The sequence below is a fragment of the Crotalus tigris genome, unplaced genomic scaffold (genome assembly GCF_016545835.1).
Source record: "Crotalus tigris isolate CLP2741 ecotype Arizona unplaced genomic scaffold, ASM1654583v1 scf7180000017666.379230911805:20528666, whole genome shotgun sequence".
NCBI classification, from domain to species: domain Eukaryota; kingdom Metazoa; phylum Chordata; class Lepidosauria; order Squamata; family Viperidae; genus Crotalus; species Crotalus tigris.
Window position 1 is genome coordinate 4,383,125 of NW_024096552.1, and position 19,173 is coordinate 4,402,297.

A 19,173-nucleotide genomic window follows, 5' to 3' on the forward strand; every position below is an offset into this window, starting at 1 on the left:
ATTGACGGGAAGGATTTGCCGTTGCTCTTCTCAGGCGCGAAGCTCGAGTGAGCGGAGACCCATTTCTGTCCTGCAAACCGGAGAAGGGTTTCGGAGGGGCTGGGGGACATTTGGGACTTCCTCGGGCTCCTTTTGGCTGCCCTCGAGCAGGAGACCCGACGGAAGCCCAGGGATCTCCAGGGATGGAGGCCGCCCTCAGCCCAGAGATCCACCGCCGGCGCTTCCGCGGTCTCGACGGCTGCCGCCAGGAGACCGAGGGGCCCCGGGAGCTTTGCAGCCGCCTGCACCGCCTGTGCCGCCAGTGGCTGCGGCCGGAGAGGAGCAGCAAAGGGGAGATGCTGGACCTGGTGGTGCTGGAGCAGCTGCTGGCCCTGCTGCCCGCGGAGATGGCGAGCTGGGTGAGGGAGTGCGGAGCCGAGAGCTGTTCGCAGGCGGTGGCCCTGGCCGAAGGCTTCCTCCTCAGCCAAGCCCAGCGGGAAGAGCCGGGAAAGGGGCAGGTGAGGAGGGCGGGGGGGCTTCGTCCTGGGAAATCCATGGGGGGCGGGGAGCGGGAGAGGGAGAGGAAGGATTAGCGATCTAGCTATATCTGCAATAAGACATATTAAAAGTATGACTGCAGCCTTTTCTGGAATTCCACACTTTTGAAGAACTGATTTCTCCTTGAGGCAAATGCTTCTGTTTCCTCAATTAATTTATCTCTTTACACCTCTGTATCCTTTGTGATGTTATCATATCTCATAATAATTGGTGTGATCTGCTGTTACCTGAATCCAGATAAGGGGAAGCAACTGGATTATGTGAATGGCCTCTGATACAGAGCCACATTTAATAAGCCTAGAATACCACAACAGTAAGAGAAGGAAACTAATTAACACACCCTTACAGTTTATATACATAAAAACACAGCCTGCTGTTTTAAGTCACTCGCAGAGTCCCTGAAGTGTCTCTGAATTGGGTTGGGGAAATACAAGTTGGAAAGAAAAATGTAAAGAATGTGAACTATCACAGATATTGTCCTCTGAAAATGGATTATGAATGGGGCTGTTCTTCAAATGCAGGAGCCGTTCACAGAGGAGATTTCAGCAGAGCTCCGGGACAGAGAAGATCGATCCAGCTCTATTCAGGACCTGTTTTTCAGGAGGACCCAATTCTGGCCACCTTCCCAGGTAAGTGCAGGTTTCTTCTGAGAACAGTAGCGTTCCAGCTCCATCCATTCAGAAGCTGTTTTTGATACCAAAAGCTGAGTCTATGTGCACTTGAACACAGTGTCCACCCACATTTGGCTTTCAAGATTGTGCTGGAAATGCCAATGAGACAATTGATAGGCAGGAACCTTTTATTAGAAATGAAATTTAATTGTAGAAAGAGTTTAAGAAGAATGCCTAAAATAGTTAGAAATAAAACCCATGAATTGAAACTATAACAGTGGGATTAAACATACCTAAGACGTTTTTATTTATTTTATTGAATATTTATGCTAGCTGTCTCCCTTGTAAGGTAACTGTTAAGTATACCAAGAAAAATATAGCACATGAAGGATAAGCCAGTAAGTCAACACTAAGTGGCTGTAACAATAAAACTGTTGTTCAATGTTGGCTGTATTGCATTCTACAACCTGGAAGTAGCTAATCCGTGATTTGTTAAGCTGCAACTTCCCAGCCACATGGACTAGGTGGACACGGTGGCATGAATCTGTCCTGAAAGCAAATGTTCATTTACCTCTTGCAACTGTGCATTTTATGTTGTCTGCATTAAGAGAGAGAACTTTCAACTGTTTCCTGGGATTGTCTACTTTTTTCTCTTTCTAGAGCTCTGATCCCTTTGAGGAGGTGACTGTGGACTTCACAGATGAGGAGTGGAGGCTGCTAGATTCTGGGCAGAAGGCCTTGTGCAGAGAAGTCATGCAGGAGGTTTCTATCAATATGGCTGCTCTGGGTAAGGCCAGGCTGTTCAGTTCGCTATAAGGTTGTGACAGAAATATTCACCATAGAATTGAGAAATATCCTAGATACTCCATGGAAGTGACTGAATAGATTGACTTTAATTTGTTTTTTGTCTGAAAACATTATTTCTATATAATAAAGCCTCCTAGATAACAATTTGCAGATAGCACATCCTGGCTAGACAAATGGATTGTACTAAACCTGGAACGCAGATTGACATGTTTTTGATGGGGTTGGGCCTTTTAAATTCTAATCAGAATATTAATTTTCATTTTTTCCCATGCAGATGAGGTGTTTGTGAATGAGAACGACAAGGAAGCATGCATGCCTCTAAAAACTATGGAGAATAACTCCTTCGCTGCTACTTCACCAAAGAAACTGTATGGGAAATGCAAACCACATACTTCTGTAATATCTTTGGTGGATTCCACCCTGAGCAGAAAGAGGAAATGCTGCATGCAGTGTGGAAAGAGTTTCAGTACGAAAAGTAATCTTAATGTCCACCAAAAGATGCACACCGGGGAGAGATCATATGAATGCATAGAATGTGGAAAGAGCTTTATCCGGAAAGAAAATCTTAAACTTCATGAGAGGATCCACACTGGGGACAGACCGTATAAATGCATGGAATGTGGAAAGAGCTTTACCCAGAAAGTAAATCTTAATCATCATGAGAGGATCCACACTGGGGACAGACCATATAAATGCATGGAATGTGGAATGAGTTTTACCCGGAAAGGACCTCTTAATCGTCACAAAAGGATGCACACTGGAGACAGACTGTATAAATGCATGAAATGTGGAAAGAGTTTTATACGGAAAGGACATCTTAAACTTCATGAGAGGATCCACACTAGGGACAGACCATATAAATGCATGAAATGTGGAAAGAGCTTTACCCAGAAAGGACATCTTAATTTTCATCAGAGGATCCACACTGGGGACAGACCGTATAAATGCATGGAATGTGGAAAGAGCTTTATCCAGAAAGGAAATCTTAACCTTCATGAGAGGATCCACACGGGGGACAGACCGTATAAATGCACAGAATGTGGAAAGAGCTTTACTCAGAAAGAAAGTCTTAATATTCATGAGAGGATCCACACTGGGGATAGACCATATAAATGCATGGAATGTGGAAAGGCCTTTACCCGGAAAGGAAATCTTAATCGTCACAAAAGGATCCACACTGGGGACAGTCTGTATAAATGTATGGAATGTGGAAAGAGCTTTACTCGGAAAGGAAATCTTAATCTTCATGAAAGCATCCACACTGGGGACAGACCATATAAATGCATGGAATGTGGAAAGAGTTTCATTAGCAACAGTCAACTTAATTACCACCAAAGGATTCACAGTGGGAAGCTACCATATAAGTAGATAGACTGGAAAAAGATATACTGGGAAAGCTCATCTTAATTGTTATGAAAGGATCCACACTGGGGATAGACCGCATTAATGCACAGAGTGTGGAAATAGCTTTACTTGGAAAACACAATTCTCATAAAGAGCATATAAATCCATGGAGGATAGAAAGAGCCTTTCTTAGGGGAGAGGTGATAGTGGCCAACTAAGTATTGGATGGTAAATAATAAATATATTTCTATTATAAATTTAACACGTAAAGGAGAAAAGTATAATTCCTGTGTAAAACATATGCAAATTGCTACTCTGAGAAGTCTACTAAGTTATATAATATTAAAAAAATATTTTTAGCTGATTCTTCATCTTTAGTTATACAATTTTTTGGATAAATTGGTTACGGGCCATCAAATGAGCCGAGGTTTGCAACACTCAAAGAGCCAGTTGGACCTGTTTCCCAGAGAAAAGAAAACACTGGGAGCCACAAAAGTTGTCTGCGTGCACGCATATGGGAGAGCTTGATTGAAGAGTTTAATTAAAGAGAAATAGAGGCTGCTGTGCATGAGTTCTCTTTCCTCTCCCTCCCTCTCTCTCTCTACCTCTCTTTCTCTTTCCTCTCCCTCTTTCTCTTTCCTCTTTTCTTTCCTCCCCTCTTTCTCTCTTTCCTGTTTCCCTTTCTCTCTTGCTCTTTCCTCTCCCTCCTTCTTTCCTCCCTTCCTCTTTTTTTCTCTCTCCCATCTGTTTTTCTCCTCCTCTCTCCCTCACTTTTTTTCTTTTTCCTCTCTCCCTCTCTCCCTCTTTCCTCTCCCTCTTCCTCTTTCCCTCTCTTTTTTTCTCTCCTTTCCTCCTCTCCCTCTTTCCTCTCTCCCCTCCTCTCTCAGTCTTTCCTTTCCCTCTTTCTCTATTCTTTCTTTCCTCCCCATCTCCCTTTTTCTTTTTCTCTCCCTCTCCCTTTTTTCTCTTTCATCTTTCTTTATCTCTTTCCTCTCCCTTTCCTCTCTCCCTCACATTTTCTCTCTCTTTATCACTTTCTCACTCTTTCCTCTCCCTTTCTTTCCTCTCTCCCTTTCCTCCCCCCTCTCCCTTTCCCTTTTTCTCTCCCTCGCCCTTTCTTTTGCGCTCTCCTTTCTCACTTTTTCTCTCCCTCTCCTTTTCTCTCCCTCTTCTCTTTCTCTCCCTCTTTTTCTCTCTCTCCTTTTCCTCTTTTTCTTTCCGCCTCTCTCTATCTTTCATCTTTCTTTTTCCTCTCTTCCTCTCAATCTCTTTCCCTCTCTCTCCCTTTCTCTTTCCTCTCTCCTGCTTTTTCTATCTCTCCCTCACTTTCTCTCTCCCTCTCCCTTTCTTTTTCCTCTTTCCCTCTTTCCTCCCCCTCACTTTCTATTTTTCTCTCCCTTTTTTCTGTCCTCTCCCTTTTTTCCTTTTTCCCTCTCCTCTCCTTTTCTCTCCCTTTTTCTCCCTTTCATCTCTCTTTCCTCTCCGCCTCTCCCTCTTTCATCTCCCTTTTTCCTCTCAATCTCTTTCCCTCTCTCCCTGTCTTCCCTCTCTCCTCTCCCTTTTCTCTCCCTCTCCTCTCCCACTCTCCCTCAATCTTTCGTGCCCCGTCTCTCCCTCTTTCTCCCTCCCTCGTCTTTTTTCTTTTTTCTCTTCCATCTCCCTTTCTCTCGCTCTTTCGTTTCACTTTCCTCCCTCTCCCTTTCTCTCGGTCTTTTTCCTCTCCCTCCCCCTTTTCCTCTCCCTCTTTCCTATTTCCCTTTCTCTCGCTCCCTTTTCTCTCCCTTTCCTCCCTCTCTCTCCATCTTTTTCTCTTTCCCTTGCCCTTTTTTCTTTTTGTCTCCCTCTCCCTTTGTCTCCCTTTCTTTTTCTTTCCCTTTCTCCCTTTTTTCTCTCTCCCTCTCCTCCCTTCTTCCTCTTTTTCTTTCCCTCTCTCCTCTCTCTTTGCCTCTTACTCTGTCCCTATTTTTTCTCTCCCTTTTTCTTTCTCCCTCTCTCCTTTTCTCTCTCCCTTTCATCTCCCTTTCTCTTTCCTCTCCCTCCCTTTCCTCTCTCTCTCCCTTTCCTCTCCCTTTCTCCCATTCCTTTTTCTCCCTCTCTCCCTTTTTTCTTTCCTCCCTTTCCTTTTTCTCTTTCCCTTTCTTCCCCATCTTCCTTTCTCTCCTCTCCCTCACCCTCTTTTCCTCTCCCTCTTTCCCTCGCTCCCTTTTCTCTCCCTTTCCTCACTCTCTCTCCATCTTTTTCTCTTTCCCTTGCCCTTTTTTCTTTTTGTCTCCCTCTCCCTCTCCCTTTGTCTCCCTTTCTTTTTCTTTCCCTTTCTCCCTTTTTTCTCTCCCTCTCCTCCCTTCTTCCTCTTTTTCTTTCCCTTTCCTCCCTCCCTTTTTCTCTCCCTCTCCTTTTCTCTCTCCCTCACTTTTTCTTTCCCTCCCTCTTTCCTCTCCATCTCCCTCTTTCCTCTTTTCTCTCTCCCTCTCCCTTTTTCTCTCCCTTTCTCCCTTTTTTCTCTCCTTTTCTATCTCCCTATTTCTTTCTCTCCTTTTTTCTTTCTCCTCTCCCCTTTTCCTCTCCCTTTCAATCTTTCTTTCCACCCGTCTTTTTCTCTCTCCCTCTTTTGCTTTCCTCTCCCTCTCATTTTCCTCTCCTTTCTTCCCCCTCTTCCTTTCTTTTTCTTTCCCTCTCTCCTCTTTTTGCCTCTTACTCTGTCCCTATTTTTTCTCTCCCTTTTTCTTTCTCCCTCTTTTCTCTCTCCCTTTCATCTCCCTTTCTCTTTCCTCTCCCTCCCTCTTTCCTCTCCCTTTCTCCCATTCCTTTTCTCCCTTTTTTCTTTCCTTTTTCTTTCCCTTTCTCCCCTATCTTCCTTTCTCTCCTCTCCCTCTTTTCCTCTCCCTCTTTCCTCTTTCCCTTTCTCTCACTTCCTTTTCTCTCCCATTCCTTTTTCTCCCTCTTTTTTCTTTCCTCCCTTTCTTTCCCTCTCTCCTCTCTTTGCCTCTTACTCTCTATTTTTTCTCTCCCTTTTTCTTTCTCCCTCTCCTTTTCTCTCCCTTTCTCCCATTCCTTTTTCTCCCTCTCCCTTTTTTCTTTCCCCTCTTTCCTTTTTCTCTTTCCTCTCCCTTTCTTTCCCCCCATCTCCCTTTCTCTCCTCTCCCTCGCCCTTTTTCTTTCCTTTTCTCCTTTCTTTCTCCTTTTCTCTCCCTTTATTTCCCTTTCCCTCTCATTTTTTCTCTTCTCTATCCCCCCTCCTTTTCTCTCCCTTTCTCTCCCACCTCTCCTTTTATCTCTCCCTCCCTTTTTCTGTCTCTCTCCCTTTTTTCTTTATCTCCCTTTCTCTCCCCCTCTCCCTATCTTTTTCTCCCTCTCTCTCCTCCCCTCTCCCTCTCTCCGATCTTCTGCTCACCTGGCAAGCTGGCTTCAGGCTGTTCTCCAATAAGCTGACACACATTACTGGGCTGGCTCTCTCCTGCCCTTCATGCTTCCTGCAGAGAGACAGCAAAGGGAGGAGTCCCGCCCACTAAGCTTGTCAGCTCGTTGGAACAGCGTGAGCTGTTTTTTACACACAGAGGGGGGGGGGGAAGCAGGGAAGTGCAAGTGGCTCTATCTGTCTCTGCAAATGGCAGAGGAGGCTGGGAGCCGCAGGGAAAGGTTCAAAGAGCCACATGTGGATCCAGAGATGCAGATTGCCAACCTGTGACCTAGAGAGCAAGTACCATGTCCAGGAAGGGAGCATAGAGGAAAGGAAGCTCTCTGCTCCAGCCATTCTGCCAAGCTCCAGGACGAGGCAGAGGGTGAGGCTTCCCCATGTTTGCAGTCCCGGATCCAACCTGCCTTCCCCTCTTACCGCCCTCCCCAATTTCCATCTTGCCTCCGTCTCTGCACCTGACGGAGGCGGCTACACTCACAAAGCTGTAGTTTTCAAGGAAACGTGTTGGTTGGAAAAGGCGCTACCAGGCGCCTTCCAACATTCAGCCCCCAATCTGTGCATCCTGCACTGGACTCAGAGACCCATAGACCAAGGAGAGCCCCTTTGATCACAAGAAAGGAACACATAGAATACAGACTACGGTATACAGTATATTTTGAATAGAATTTATTATCTTCAGTTAACATTACAAATACGCAGAGAAATTCAAGTTTGGGATGAGAACAAGGTACTGTACACTTGAAGAGAAAAATCACAGCTGCAATCTGGATATTTATGTAAAATAAAATGACAACATCCATATCATATAATAGCCAGGAAAAAGCTATACTGGGAAAGCTCATCTTACTTGTCATGAAAGGATCCACACTGGGGATAGACTGCATTAATACACAGAGTGTGAAAATAGCTTTACTTGGAAAACACAATTCTCATAAAGAGCATATAAATCCACGGAGGGTAGAAACAGCCTTTCTGAGGAAAGAGGCGATACTGGCCACCAAATTATGCACAGGGGAACCAGCCCACAAATATATTGAGTGTGGAGGGGAAAAGCCTTTAATGACTACAGGTAGTCCTTGATTTACAACCACAATTGAGCCCAAAATTTCTCTTGTTAAGTGAGACATTTGTTAAGTACATTTCACCCCATTTTACTGTATTTCTTGCCTATGTTGTTAAGTGAATAACTGCAGTTGTCTAGGTTGGATAGGTGCTCATTTACTGTTTTCTTGCCTATCTTAACTAGCATTTCTATTATTTTTTATGGCACTATTTTTTTTTTGAAAATATTGTTTTTTTAATTTTTAAGAAAAAGTACTCAGGACACACCATGGTGTTTGGGTAATCAGACATTCCAAAGTAAAAACAACTCAACTCAATACATTCACTGTCTCCTCTCTATTTCCCTCAAATAACATAATATGTTTAAAATATTCCATTTCTAAATTAAATTTCTATTACTACTAAACCTGTTTTAAAACTTTATCAGTTTACAATTACCAAAATCAAATTTCACTTTAACTCAACAAGTTATCAATTCAGGTATCCCTTCCAGATATATTCTAGTTCTTAATTTCTCTCATCCTTTTATCACCAATCTCATTTATTTCTTCCATTATACAATAGCTATCTTAATTAAAAAATGTTAATTCACTTCATTACAAAAACAAATAAACAAACAAACAATATTTTTTTTTTTTTGCTGTTCTGCTTTGTTCGTGCTTTACAATAAAAAAGTTGTGTTTGGTTACTCCTGCCTCGCTTCAATGTCTCTGATTATAAAACAGAACATTGCCTATTTTAACTTGCATTTCTATTCTGTTTTTTATGGCACTATTTTTCATAGGTTGGTCTGTTTTTTCCCTTTGTGTAAAGACAGATGCGAAAAACAGGTTAAATAGTTCTGCTTTCTCCCTCTTTTTGTCACCTTCTTGCCACTTTCACCCCTAATGGACCAATTGTTTCCTTCACTTTTTTTTTCCCTTCTGGATCACAAAACTAACAACTTTTGTAAGAAGCTGTGGTCTTCCTGTCCCTTGTGTAACAGAACAATTAAAAAAAAGCTGCCCAAAGAATTAAGGATATAAAAGCACAAAATGATATAGCGATCCTTACTAAGGTGGGTAACTTGACATGGCTCAGTAAATACAAACATACTTTTCAAGTAGACAGCTATTTGAAGTTACAACTATCAAAACACCTTAGGGAGAGATTCGAACAGCTTGACACAATGGTCAGATCTGGGAGATTCCATTCTATACCTTACAATGAGTGTCTCTGCATTTGCAGAGCGGCAGAGGTAGAAGACCTGGCTCACATACTATTTGATTGTTGCCTGTACAAGAGGGTGAGAGATAGGTACCTTGGTTTATATACCAAACAAATGACTCATTGGGATCCCCATATCAAAACAACTTGCCTTATGTGCAGCCAGATCTTGAAAATAACTTTTAATGCAGCACAGCACTTAAACAAAATGGTTCGGTTGAGATCTGCATATGTGGGACTGACTGATTGGGGTAGATTGCAAGGGTGACTCCAAGATATAATTTTATCATATTTTATCATCATTTTAAATTACTCTATTTTAATTCCATTTTAAACTGTATTTTATCAAATTTCATTTTAAGTCGTATTCTACTCCAATTCCATTTTAAACTGTATATTATTAAATTTCATTTTAAATTTTTATCAAACTTTAGTAATAATTTGTTGCTGGAACTTTGCACCTTGATATGGCCCAAGGGCTAATCAATAAAGACTTGTTATTACTAGTCTTTTAGCAGAAGACTTAAAGTGAACACAATGATTTGATTTTGAAAGAACTTTGAATGTTAAATAATAAATCATAGATATTTTTATAGTAAATTCAACACCTAATGGAAAAAAGTATAATTTATGTGTAAAACATATACAAATTTCTACTCTGAGAAGTCTATTTAGTTATCATACGGAATTAGAGATTTCTTTTAGCTTGTTCCTGATCTTTGGTTATACAGATTCTTGATGAATTGATTATAGGCCATCAAATGAATCAGATTTTCTGCAAGATAATCTGTTCTTTCACGGTTTCCAGAGGATTAGTATTTAAACAGAGACAGGAAAAACGAGGGGATCGGCGCCAGCTCCGTTAAACTGAAACCCTCAGTCCTCTACGCTCCCTTCTGCTCTAGCAACCCGGCAAACGAACCACCGGGAGAAACGCTTTACGCCTAGAGAGCAAGTCCCGTCTCCAGGAAGGGAGCATAGAGGGAAGGAAGCTCTCTGCTCCAGCCATCCTCCAGCTATCCTGCCGACCTCCAGCGCGAGGCAAAGGTGCTACCAGGCGCCTTCCGACGTTCAGCCCCCGATCCGTCCATCCTGCACTGGAACCAGAGACCAAGGAGAGCCCCACCTTTCAGCGGAGGCTCCCCGACTTCCATGCAGGGCGGAGGACCCGGACAGGAGAAAGCGGTCGATGAAGAGGGGCGACGCCGAGATGATCGGTCCTTCTCTGCCCTTTGCAAGCATCGCCTTCCCAGCCTCCGCTTCCACCTCCCGCCTTTCAGCGAACCCCGCCTCCCTCCGGAGAAGAGCAGCGGAGCAGACATTCTGGGAGGCCGGAAAAGGAAGATCCCCTTTCATTCTCTTCCTATCAGATCCACTCTAGGAAGCATACATCTATCGTTCTGGCTGCTTCTTGAGGTACGCGAAACGAGGAGCGCTCAGAAAATTGGCGGGAAGGATTTGCCGTTGCTCACCTCAGGCGGGTGAAGCCCGAGTGAGCGGAGACCCATTTCTGCCCTCCTGCAAACCGCAGAAGGGGCTTAGGAGGGGCTGGGGATCATTTGGGACTCTCTCGGGCTTCTTTTGGCTGCCCTCGAGCAGGAGACCCGACGGAAGCCCAGGGATCTCCAGGGATGGAGGCCGCCCTCAGCCCAGAGATCCACCGCCGGCGCTTCCTCGATCTCGACGGCTGCCGCCAGGAGGCCGAGGGGCCCCGGGAGCTTTGCAGCCGCCTGCACCGCCTGTGCCGCCAGTGGCGGCGGCCGGAGAGGAGCAGCAAAGGGGAGATGCTGGACCTGGTGGTGCTGGAGCAGCTGCTGGCCCTGCTGCCCGCGGAGATGGCGAGCTGGGTGAGGGAGTGCGGAGCCGAGAACTGTTCGCAGGCGGTGGCCCTGGCCGAAGGCTTCCTCCTCAGCCAAGCCCAGCGGGAAGAGCCGGGAAAGGGGCAGGTGAGGAGAACGGGGGGGGGGCTTCGTCCTGGGAGCTCCATGGGGCGGCGGGAGGGGGAGAGGAAGTATTAGCGATCTAGCTCTATCTGCAATAAGACATATTAAAAATATGACTGCAGCCTTTTCTGGAATTCCTCACTTTTGAAGAATTTATTTCTTCTTGAGGCAAATGCTTCTGTTTCCTAAATTAATTTATCCCTTTACACTTCTGTATCCTTTGTGATGTTATCCACATATTTCATAATAATCAGTGTTTACTTTGTGATCTGCTGTTACCTATATCTATATAAAGGGGAAGCACCTGGATTATGTGAATGGCCTCTGATACAGAGCCACATTTAATAAGCCCTAGAATACCACAATAGTAAGAGAAACAAACTAACACACTGTCAGAATCCAATTATACTTCATCTCCAGTTATCAAATATAGAAAACCCCAATTCTGCCTTCTCTGGATTCTGCCATAAGAGGGAGAGAAGGGGGAGAACAAAGGGGCTTTATGGCCCTCACTTCCTTCAGTATACTTCTAAGGAACTGAATGTGTGTATTGCAAAAGAACTAACCATAAGAATGGGGCCGTTTTCCTTTCATGTAGTTTCTTTGAAGTCTCCATCCAGCCGGGCAATAATGAAAAGGGGGGTGGAAGTGTAATGTCTGAGACTGTCGCTGAAAGAGGGGGTTGATTGGTTGGGGCTACTGGGGAAACCCTTAAAACCTTGGAGAGCTTGGACCCCAGGTCCTGTCTAGCACGCCTGCAACCACTTTTTCTTAATAAAGGATTCCTGTTGGAAGAATTATTCCAAGTGTTCTGTCTTCTTAAGATGCAAAGTGGGGTGGGTCCTTACACACACCCTTATAGTTTATGTACATAAAAACACAGCCTGCTGTTTTAACTCTCATTTCCTGAGAAATATAAGTACATGCAGTCTCCCTGAAGTGTCACTGAATTGGGTTGGGGAAATAGAAGTAGGAAAGCAAAATGTAAGTAATGCGAACTATACAGATATTGTCCTCTGAAAGTGGATTATGAATCAGGCTATTCTTCAAATGCAGGAGCCATTTACAGAGGAGATTTCAGCAGACCTCCGGGGCAGAGGAGATCGATCCAGCTCTATTCAGGAGCTGTTTTTCTGGAGGATCCAACTCTGGCCACCTTGCCAGGTAGGTGCAGGTTTCTTCTGAGAACAGTAGCGTTCCAGCTCCATCCATTCAGGAGCTATGTTTAATACCAAAAGCTGAGTCTGTCTGCACTTGAACACAATGTCCACCCACATTTGGATTTCAAGATTGTGTTGGAAATGCCAATGAGACAATTGATAGGCAGGAACCTTTTATTAGAAATGAAATTTAATTGTAGAAAGAGTTTAATATTTCTTAATACTATTAAGAAGAGTGCCTAAAATAGTTAGAAATGAAACCCATGAATTGAAACTATAACAGTGGGATTAAACATACTTAAGAAGTGTTTACTTTAGTAAATATTTATGCCACCCGTTTCCCTTGTAAGGTAACTAAGTATACCAAGAAAAATATAGCTCATGAAGGATAAGCCAGTAAGTCAACACTAACTGGCTGTAACAATAAAACTATTGTTCAACGTTGGCTGTATTGCATTCTACAACCTGGAAGTAGCTAATCCGTGATTTGTTAAGCTGCAACTTCCCAGCCGCATGGACTAGGTGGACACGGTGGCATGAATCTGTCCTGAAAGCAAATGTTCATTTACCTCTTGCAACTGTGCATTTTATGTTGTCTACATTAAGAGAGAGAAGTTTCAACTGTTTCCTGGGATTGTCTACTTTTTTCTCTTTCTAGAGCTCTGATCCCTTTGAGGAGGTGATTGTGGACTTCACAGATGAGGAGTGGAGGCTGCTAGATTCTGGCCAGAAGGCCTTGTGCAGAGAAGTTATGCAGGAGGTTTCTATCAATATGGCTGCTCTGGGTAAGGCCAGGCTGTTCAGTTCGCTATAAGGTTGTGACAGAAATATTCACCATAGAATTGAGAAATATTCTAGATACTCCATGGAAGTGACTGAATAGATTGACTTTAATCTATTTTTTTGCTGAAAACATTATATCTATATAATAGAGCCTCCTAGATAACAATTTGCAGATATCATATCCTGGCTAGACAAATGGATTGCACTAAACCTGGAACGCAGATTGGCATGTTTTTGATGTTTGTAATCAGAATATTAATTTTCATTTTTCCCATGCAGATGATGTGTTTCTGAATGAGAATGACAAGGAGGCAGGCATGCCTCTAGAAACTATGGAGAATAGCTCCTTCGCTTCTACTTCACGAAAGAAATACGAACCACATATCTCTGTAATATCTTTGGTGGATTCCAGCCTGAGCAGAAAGAGGAAACGCTGCATGCAGTATGGCAAGAGTTTCAGTACAAAAAGTAATCTTAATGTCCACCAAAAGATGCAAACCGGGGAGAGATCATATGAATGCATAGAATGTGGAAAGAGCTTTATCCGGAAAGAAAATCTTAAACTTCATGAGAGGATCCACACTGGGGACAGACTGTATAAATGCATGGAATGTGGAAAGAGCTTTACGCAGAAAGGAAATCTTAATCTTCATGAGAGGATGCACACTGGGGACAGACCGTATAAATGCATGGAATGTGGAAAGAGCTTTACCCAGAAAGGAAATCTTAATCTTCATGGGAGGATCCACACTGGGGAAAGACCATATAAATGCATGGAATGTGGAAAGAGCTTTATCCGGAAAGAAAGTCTTAATCTTCATGAGAGGATCCACACTGGGGACAGACCATATAAATGCATGGGATGTGGAAAAAGCTTTACTCAGAAAGGTCATCTTAAACTTCATGAGAGGATGCACACTGGGGACAGACCGTATAAATGCATGAAATGTGGAATGACCTTTACCCAGAAAGGACCTCTTAATCGTCACAAAAGGATCCACACTAGGGACAGACCGTATAAATGCATGAAATTTGGAAAGGGCTTTACCGGGAAAGGACGTCTCAGTTTTCATGAGAGGATCCACACTGGGGACAGACCGTATAAATGCATGGAATGTGGAAAGAGCTTTATCCGGAAAGAAAGTCTTAATCTTCATGAGAGGATGCACACTGGGGACAGACCGTATAAATGCATGGAATGTGGAAAGAGCTTTATCCGGAAAGAAAGTCTTAATCTTCATGAGAGGATCCACACTGGGGACAGACCATATAAAATCATGGAATGTGCAAAGAGCTTTACCCAGAAAGTTGATCTTAATCCTCACGAAAGGATCCACACTCGGGACAGGACTTTTAAATGCACGGAATGTGGAAAGACCTTTACCCGGAAACAATATCTTAATCTTCATGAGAGGATCCACACTGGGCACAGACTGTATAAATGCATGGAATGTGGAAAGACCTTTACCCAGAAAGGAAATCTTAATCGTCACAAAAGGATCCACACTGGGGACAGACCATATAAATGTATGGAATGTGGAAAGAGCTTTACCCAGAAAGGAAATCTTAATGTTCATGAGAGGATCCACACTGGGCACAGACCGTATAAATGCATGAAATAATGACCTTTACCCAGAAAGGACCTCTTAATCTTCATGAGAGGATCCACACTGAGAACAGACAGTATAAATTCGTGGAATGTGGAAAGACCTTTACCCAGAAAGGACCTCTTAATCGTCAAAAAAGGATCCACACTGGGGACAGACCATATAAATGCCTGCAATGTGGAAAGACCTTTACCCAGAAAGGACCTTTTAATCGTCACAAAAGGATCCACACTGGGGACAGATAAATGTCTGGAATGTGGAAAGAAGGTTATCCAGAAAGGACAACTTAATCTTCATGAGAGGATCCACAATGCATGAAATGTGGAATGACTGTTTCCCAGAAATTTGATCCTAATTTTAAGAAAAAGATGCACACTGGGGACTGACCGTATCAATGCCTGGAATGTGGAAAGAGTTTCATTAGGTACGTTCATCTTAATTGCCACCAAAACAACCACACTGAGCAGCGACCATTAAATGTATGGAATGTGGAAAGACCTTTAACTGGAAAGGATATCTTAAATCGTCGCAAAAGTATCCATACTAGGGACAGTGTATAAATGCATGGAATGTGGAAAGAGCTTCATTAGAAAGTCATCTTAATTGGCACCAAAGGACTCACAGTGGGAACCGACCATATAATAGACTGGAAAAAGCTATATTGGGAAAGCTCATCTTAATTGTTATGAAAGGATCCACACTGGGGATAGACCGCATTAATGCACAGAGTGTGAAAATAGCTTAACTTGGAAAACACAATTCTCATAAAGAGCATATAAACCCACGTAGAGTAGAAAGAGCCTTTCTGAGGAGAGAGACGATACTTGCCACCAAAGTATCCACAGGGGAACCAGCCCTCAAATGTATTGAGTGTGGACAGAAAAAGCCTTTAATGACTGCAGGTAGTCCTTGATTTAGAACCACAATTGAGCCCAAAATTTCTCTTGTTAAGTGAGACATTTGTTAAGTGAATTTTGCCCCATTTTACTGCATTTGTTACCTATGTTGTTAAGTGAATAACTGCAGTTGATAAATTAGTAATCTGGTTGTTAAGTGAATCTGGATTTCCTCATTGACTTTGCTTGTTAGAACATCGCAAAAGGGGATCACATGATCTTGGGACACAGCAAGAGTCCTGAATATAAGCCAGTTGCCAAGCATCTGGATGTTGATCACATGATCATGAGGATGTTGCAATGGTTAAGTGTGAAAATTGTCATAAATCACTTTTTTCAGTGCCGTTGTAACTTTGAAATGTCACTAAACAAAGTAATTCATACGAGGAAAAGAAATTCAAGCCTATTTCAACCTCCTAGCCTCCTCAGGAATGTAAGAAGCTGCAGCTTTTGAGCAATTGGCCAGAATTAATTCATTCCTCTCTTTCTCTCTTTCCTCTTAATGCAGGAATTAATTGATTCCTTTCAGCTGATATTCTAACTATTCATTCTCATTGAAAATATAGTAACCTTATTAGAAAGTGTTACATGCCTTTGTTTCTCTTCTTTACAAACAAACAGTGGAAAAGACTTCTGGAGAACATGTATAGGGAGGGGGTAATGGGAGAATGAGAATGACTTTGGGAGAAGTGCGAAAAGCCTTAGGCTGAACAACTATTATCTAAAAAATAATCTAGTCCCCAGAAGGAGATTGTGAGGGTGACGGGGGATTGGAAGAATTGCAAAAGAAACTCCCTAATTTTTCAAAGAGTAAAAGGAGAGGATGGAAAAAATACTTTTACAATTTCAGGATTGTGGCCTTGCAGTAGATAGCGCTAGTATTCATTCTCGTGCCTCTTGTCTGGACTATTTTGAGGGGCTGACAACATGTCCTTACTGTCAGGATTTCCAGACCAGGAATGTAGACCCCAAGCCTGTACCCAAGACAACTTATGTACCCAACAATAGCTCTTCCCAAAGATAGGAAGAAAGAGACAGAGGTACAAAGAAACACACAAAGAAAAACTCAGTCACAAACCTGCCCCTATCTCAATTGGAGCATCTCATTTATGTGATCATTTTAGGAATCTTGTATCATAACCTAAGTACTTAATAACCACAAATGAATGCTCTTTTTCATGGAGAGAACATATTAAGCAAACCAGGTATTGGAAAGTTATTTTTCTTCTAGGCAGGCAAATATTTTAGGCAAAAAGAAGGAAGCAACTGTATTTATATAACAAGGCTGTGAATTATTGCAAAGAATAGAGGAAAAATTACAAAAGTTATTAACTAAAAGATGAATGTGTTTAGGTGGACCAAACAGTTTGTATATTTGAAAATGTTTAATATTAGAAACTGAACATGACCCTTCATGATTTTTGGTTACATCAAGTACAAACGTCAGAAAGCAACATTTTACAGTAGAAGGCATTATCATATCAGAGTTTGAATATATTTATGGTATCTCCAGTGCTTTCCCACCTGTTGCCAAGTGCCTGTAATCATGTAATTAATGTTTGGAACTTTTCTGCAGACTTTACCGAAAGTCAATGAAGAAGGCTGCAAGGAAGGACTGGTTTCTGGGGCCTGACTGAAAAGAGTCCACTCCAAAATCCAAACTAACCTTTTTCAGCCGGCCTATTGAACCCTGGGCTATTCAGCATGCTTCTCTTTTGCTCTCAAAGAGACTGGCTGAAAATATCCCCCCCTAAAAAGGTGTTTCTAGGGGCGATTCCTGGACTAGGCTGGCTAAATGAACTTTGGATTCCAAGGATCCGAGCCTTCTTCAGCATGCATTTTATCTTCTGGAGGAAAAGGAGAGCTGTCGTGCTGCAAAGGACCATAAGCTGCAACCACCTCCAGCTGCAAAGCTCAAGAACATTCCAGAGTGTTCTGTGTTTGTTCTTTTCCAGCTGGAATAATCTGGATGTAGAAATGATCACTGAACATCCAGTGGGAAAAGGACATCCGCAGGAGACTTACCATCGCTATTCCTACATAAGAGATCTGCAAGTTCTTGACGTCTTGAAAGGCAAATCCAAGATGCCACCTTAAGGAAAGCCCCTTTGTATCTTTAAATATAGTCCTCTCTGGAAGAGGATAATGAACACACACACACCACAAAGAAAGGAGCAGAAATGGATACTAGAGGAATGCAGGTGAAGAAAGGCTGGTATTTCTGCACCAAATGGGACTGACTAGGGCAGTGATGGTGAACCTTTCAAAGAGTGGCCAAACTGCAACCCAAAACGCACTTATGTGTGGCCAATTGGGTGGGCGTGGTCCATTGGGTGGGCATGGCTGCAGTGGTAATGGTAGACTGGGTGGGACTAAAAAGTTCAATCAATTCCAACTTTGCAAGATCTTTTTTTTCCTGGAAAGAAATTAATTGATTGAACCTTTTTTTTTTTTTTGCATACGGCGGTGGAGGCCTAACGTGAAAAGATTTTATAAGGTCTAGGATTGGAGTGATGGTGGGCATGCCCACAGAGAGCGCTCTCTGTGCCATCTGTGGCATGCGTGCCATAGGTTTGCCACCATGGGACTAGGGAGTCTCCGCACACACTAGCAGCCACATTGCCTCTCCCCCAATTTCCACTGCAGCACACATATCTCCCAGAAAGTTTTCCCTCTTCGGCCCCTCTCCAAGTATAGTGCAGCCCCAGTCCTCCCATGGATCCAGAATCTTCACTGCATTCTTCTACAGTCCTCTTAAAGTGCCCCCAACACCACTACTATCAGCAACTCCTTCCACAGCTGGTTTTTGGCAGAGTGCCCCCTTAAGGGACAGCTCAGACCCTCCTATAAATGAATAACTTATGTTGACACCTAATAGGATCTGAAGTTGGAGAGAGGCAAACAGCAACACTATTTTGCACAAAGGCTCCTCCAGTGAAAGAGCAAAGGATCAAGAACTTAGGCGAGGGATCCACGTGTTTCCACTTGAAAGCTGTCCTTCCCCGCCACTGTCCCCTGGCATTATAGGAGCAGCAGAACACTCGCCAAAGTTTCTTCTGCGCATTGCAGAAGATTTGTGTGGACAATGATTTGTTCACTGTAGCCTCCAAGGGAAGTAGAATTGAGTGAACTAAGTCCTAACCGTGAGGACATTTAAAGAGTGGAACAGCTTACCTGCAGAAGTTGTGGGTGCTTCCTCACTGGAGTTTTTTAAGAAGAGGCCTGACAGTCTTTTGTACGAAATAGTAAAGAGTCTCCTGCTTGAGCAGGGGTCTGGACTAGAAGACCTCCAGCGCCCCTTCCCTCTCTATTCTGATTGATTGCTTGAATGGATGCATTTTTCCCCCAAATTACGGAAACTTCCAGAGGAATTAAATGTCCCCAAGGAGAAATTAAATTAGGCATCATAGGACTCTACAACAATGTTCTGTGTCAATGGCAATTTAATTGGAGCAATTTCACGCAGCCCCCTTTCCTAACAGAGATCAGCAATAAGAAAAAACTAAAAATTTATAGGAATGTTTTCTCTATCATTAATTCCATCATTATGTAAAATAAATGACAGCATCAATATTAAAGAGGATAAACCACTAAATTGGGTAATATCCAGAAGCTCACAAAATATATCCTGAGGGAAAATATTAAAGGAGGTGGGAAGAGAGAAACTTCGTGCGGCAACAAAGTATACCCAGGAAGCAAGGAATGTGGAGTGTTTGTCAAATGGCAAGAACAGAAAAAAATACAATATTCTGCCAAAGGATAGGGACAATTGATCAACAGGATAATCATTGTACCCCAGAAA

General features: G+C 43.0%; 1 protein-coding gene across 1 annotated transcript; it reads left to right on the plus strand.

The window, feature by feature from the left end:
* The first annotated feature begins 8 nt into the window (after positions 1–8).
* On the plus strand, positions 9–15,488 carry LOC120305147 (zinc finger protein 420-like). The gene is made up of 5 exons (XM_039336567.1): positions 9–497; positions 1,059–1,166; positions 1,809–1,935; positions 2,230–3,270; positions 13,421–15,488. The coding sequence occupies exons 1-5, from the start codon at positions 183–185 to the stop codon at positions 14,488–14,490; spliced, it is 2,661 nt and encodes an 886-aa protein (XP_039192501.1). The 5' UTR covers positions 9–182; the 3' UTR covers positions 14,491–15,488.
* The last annotated feature ends 3,685 nt before the right edge of the window (positions 15,489–19,173 follow it).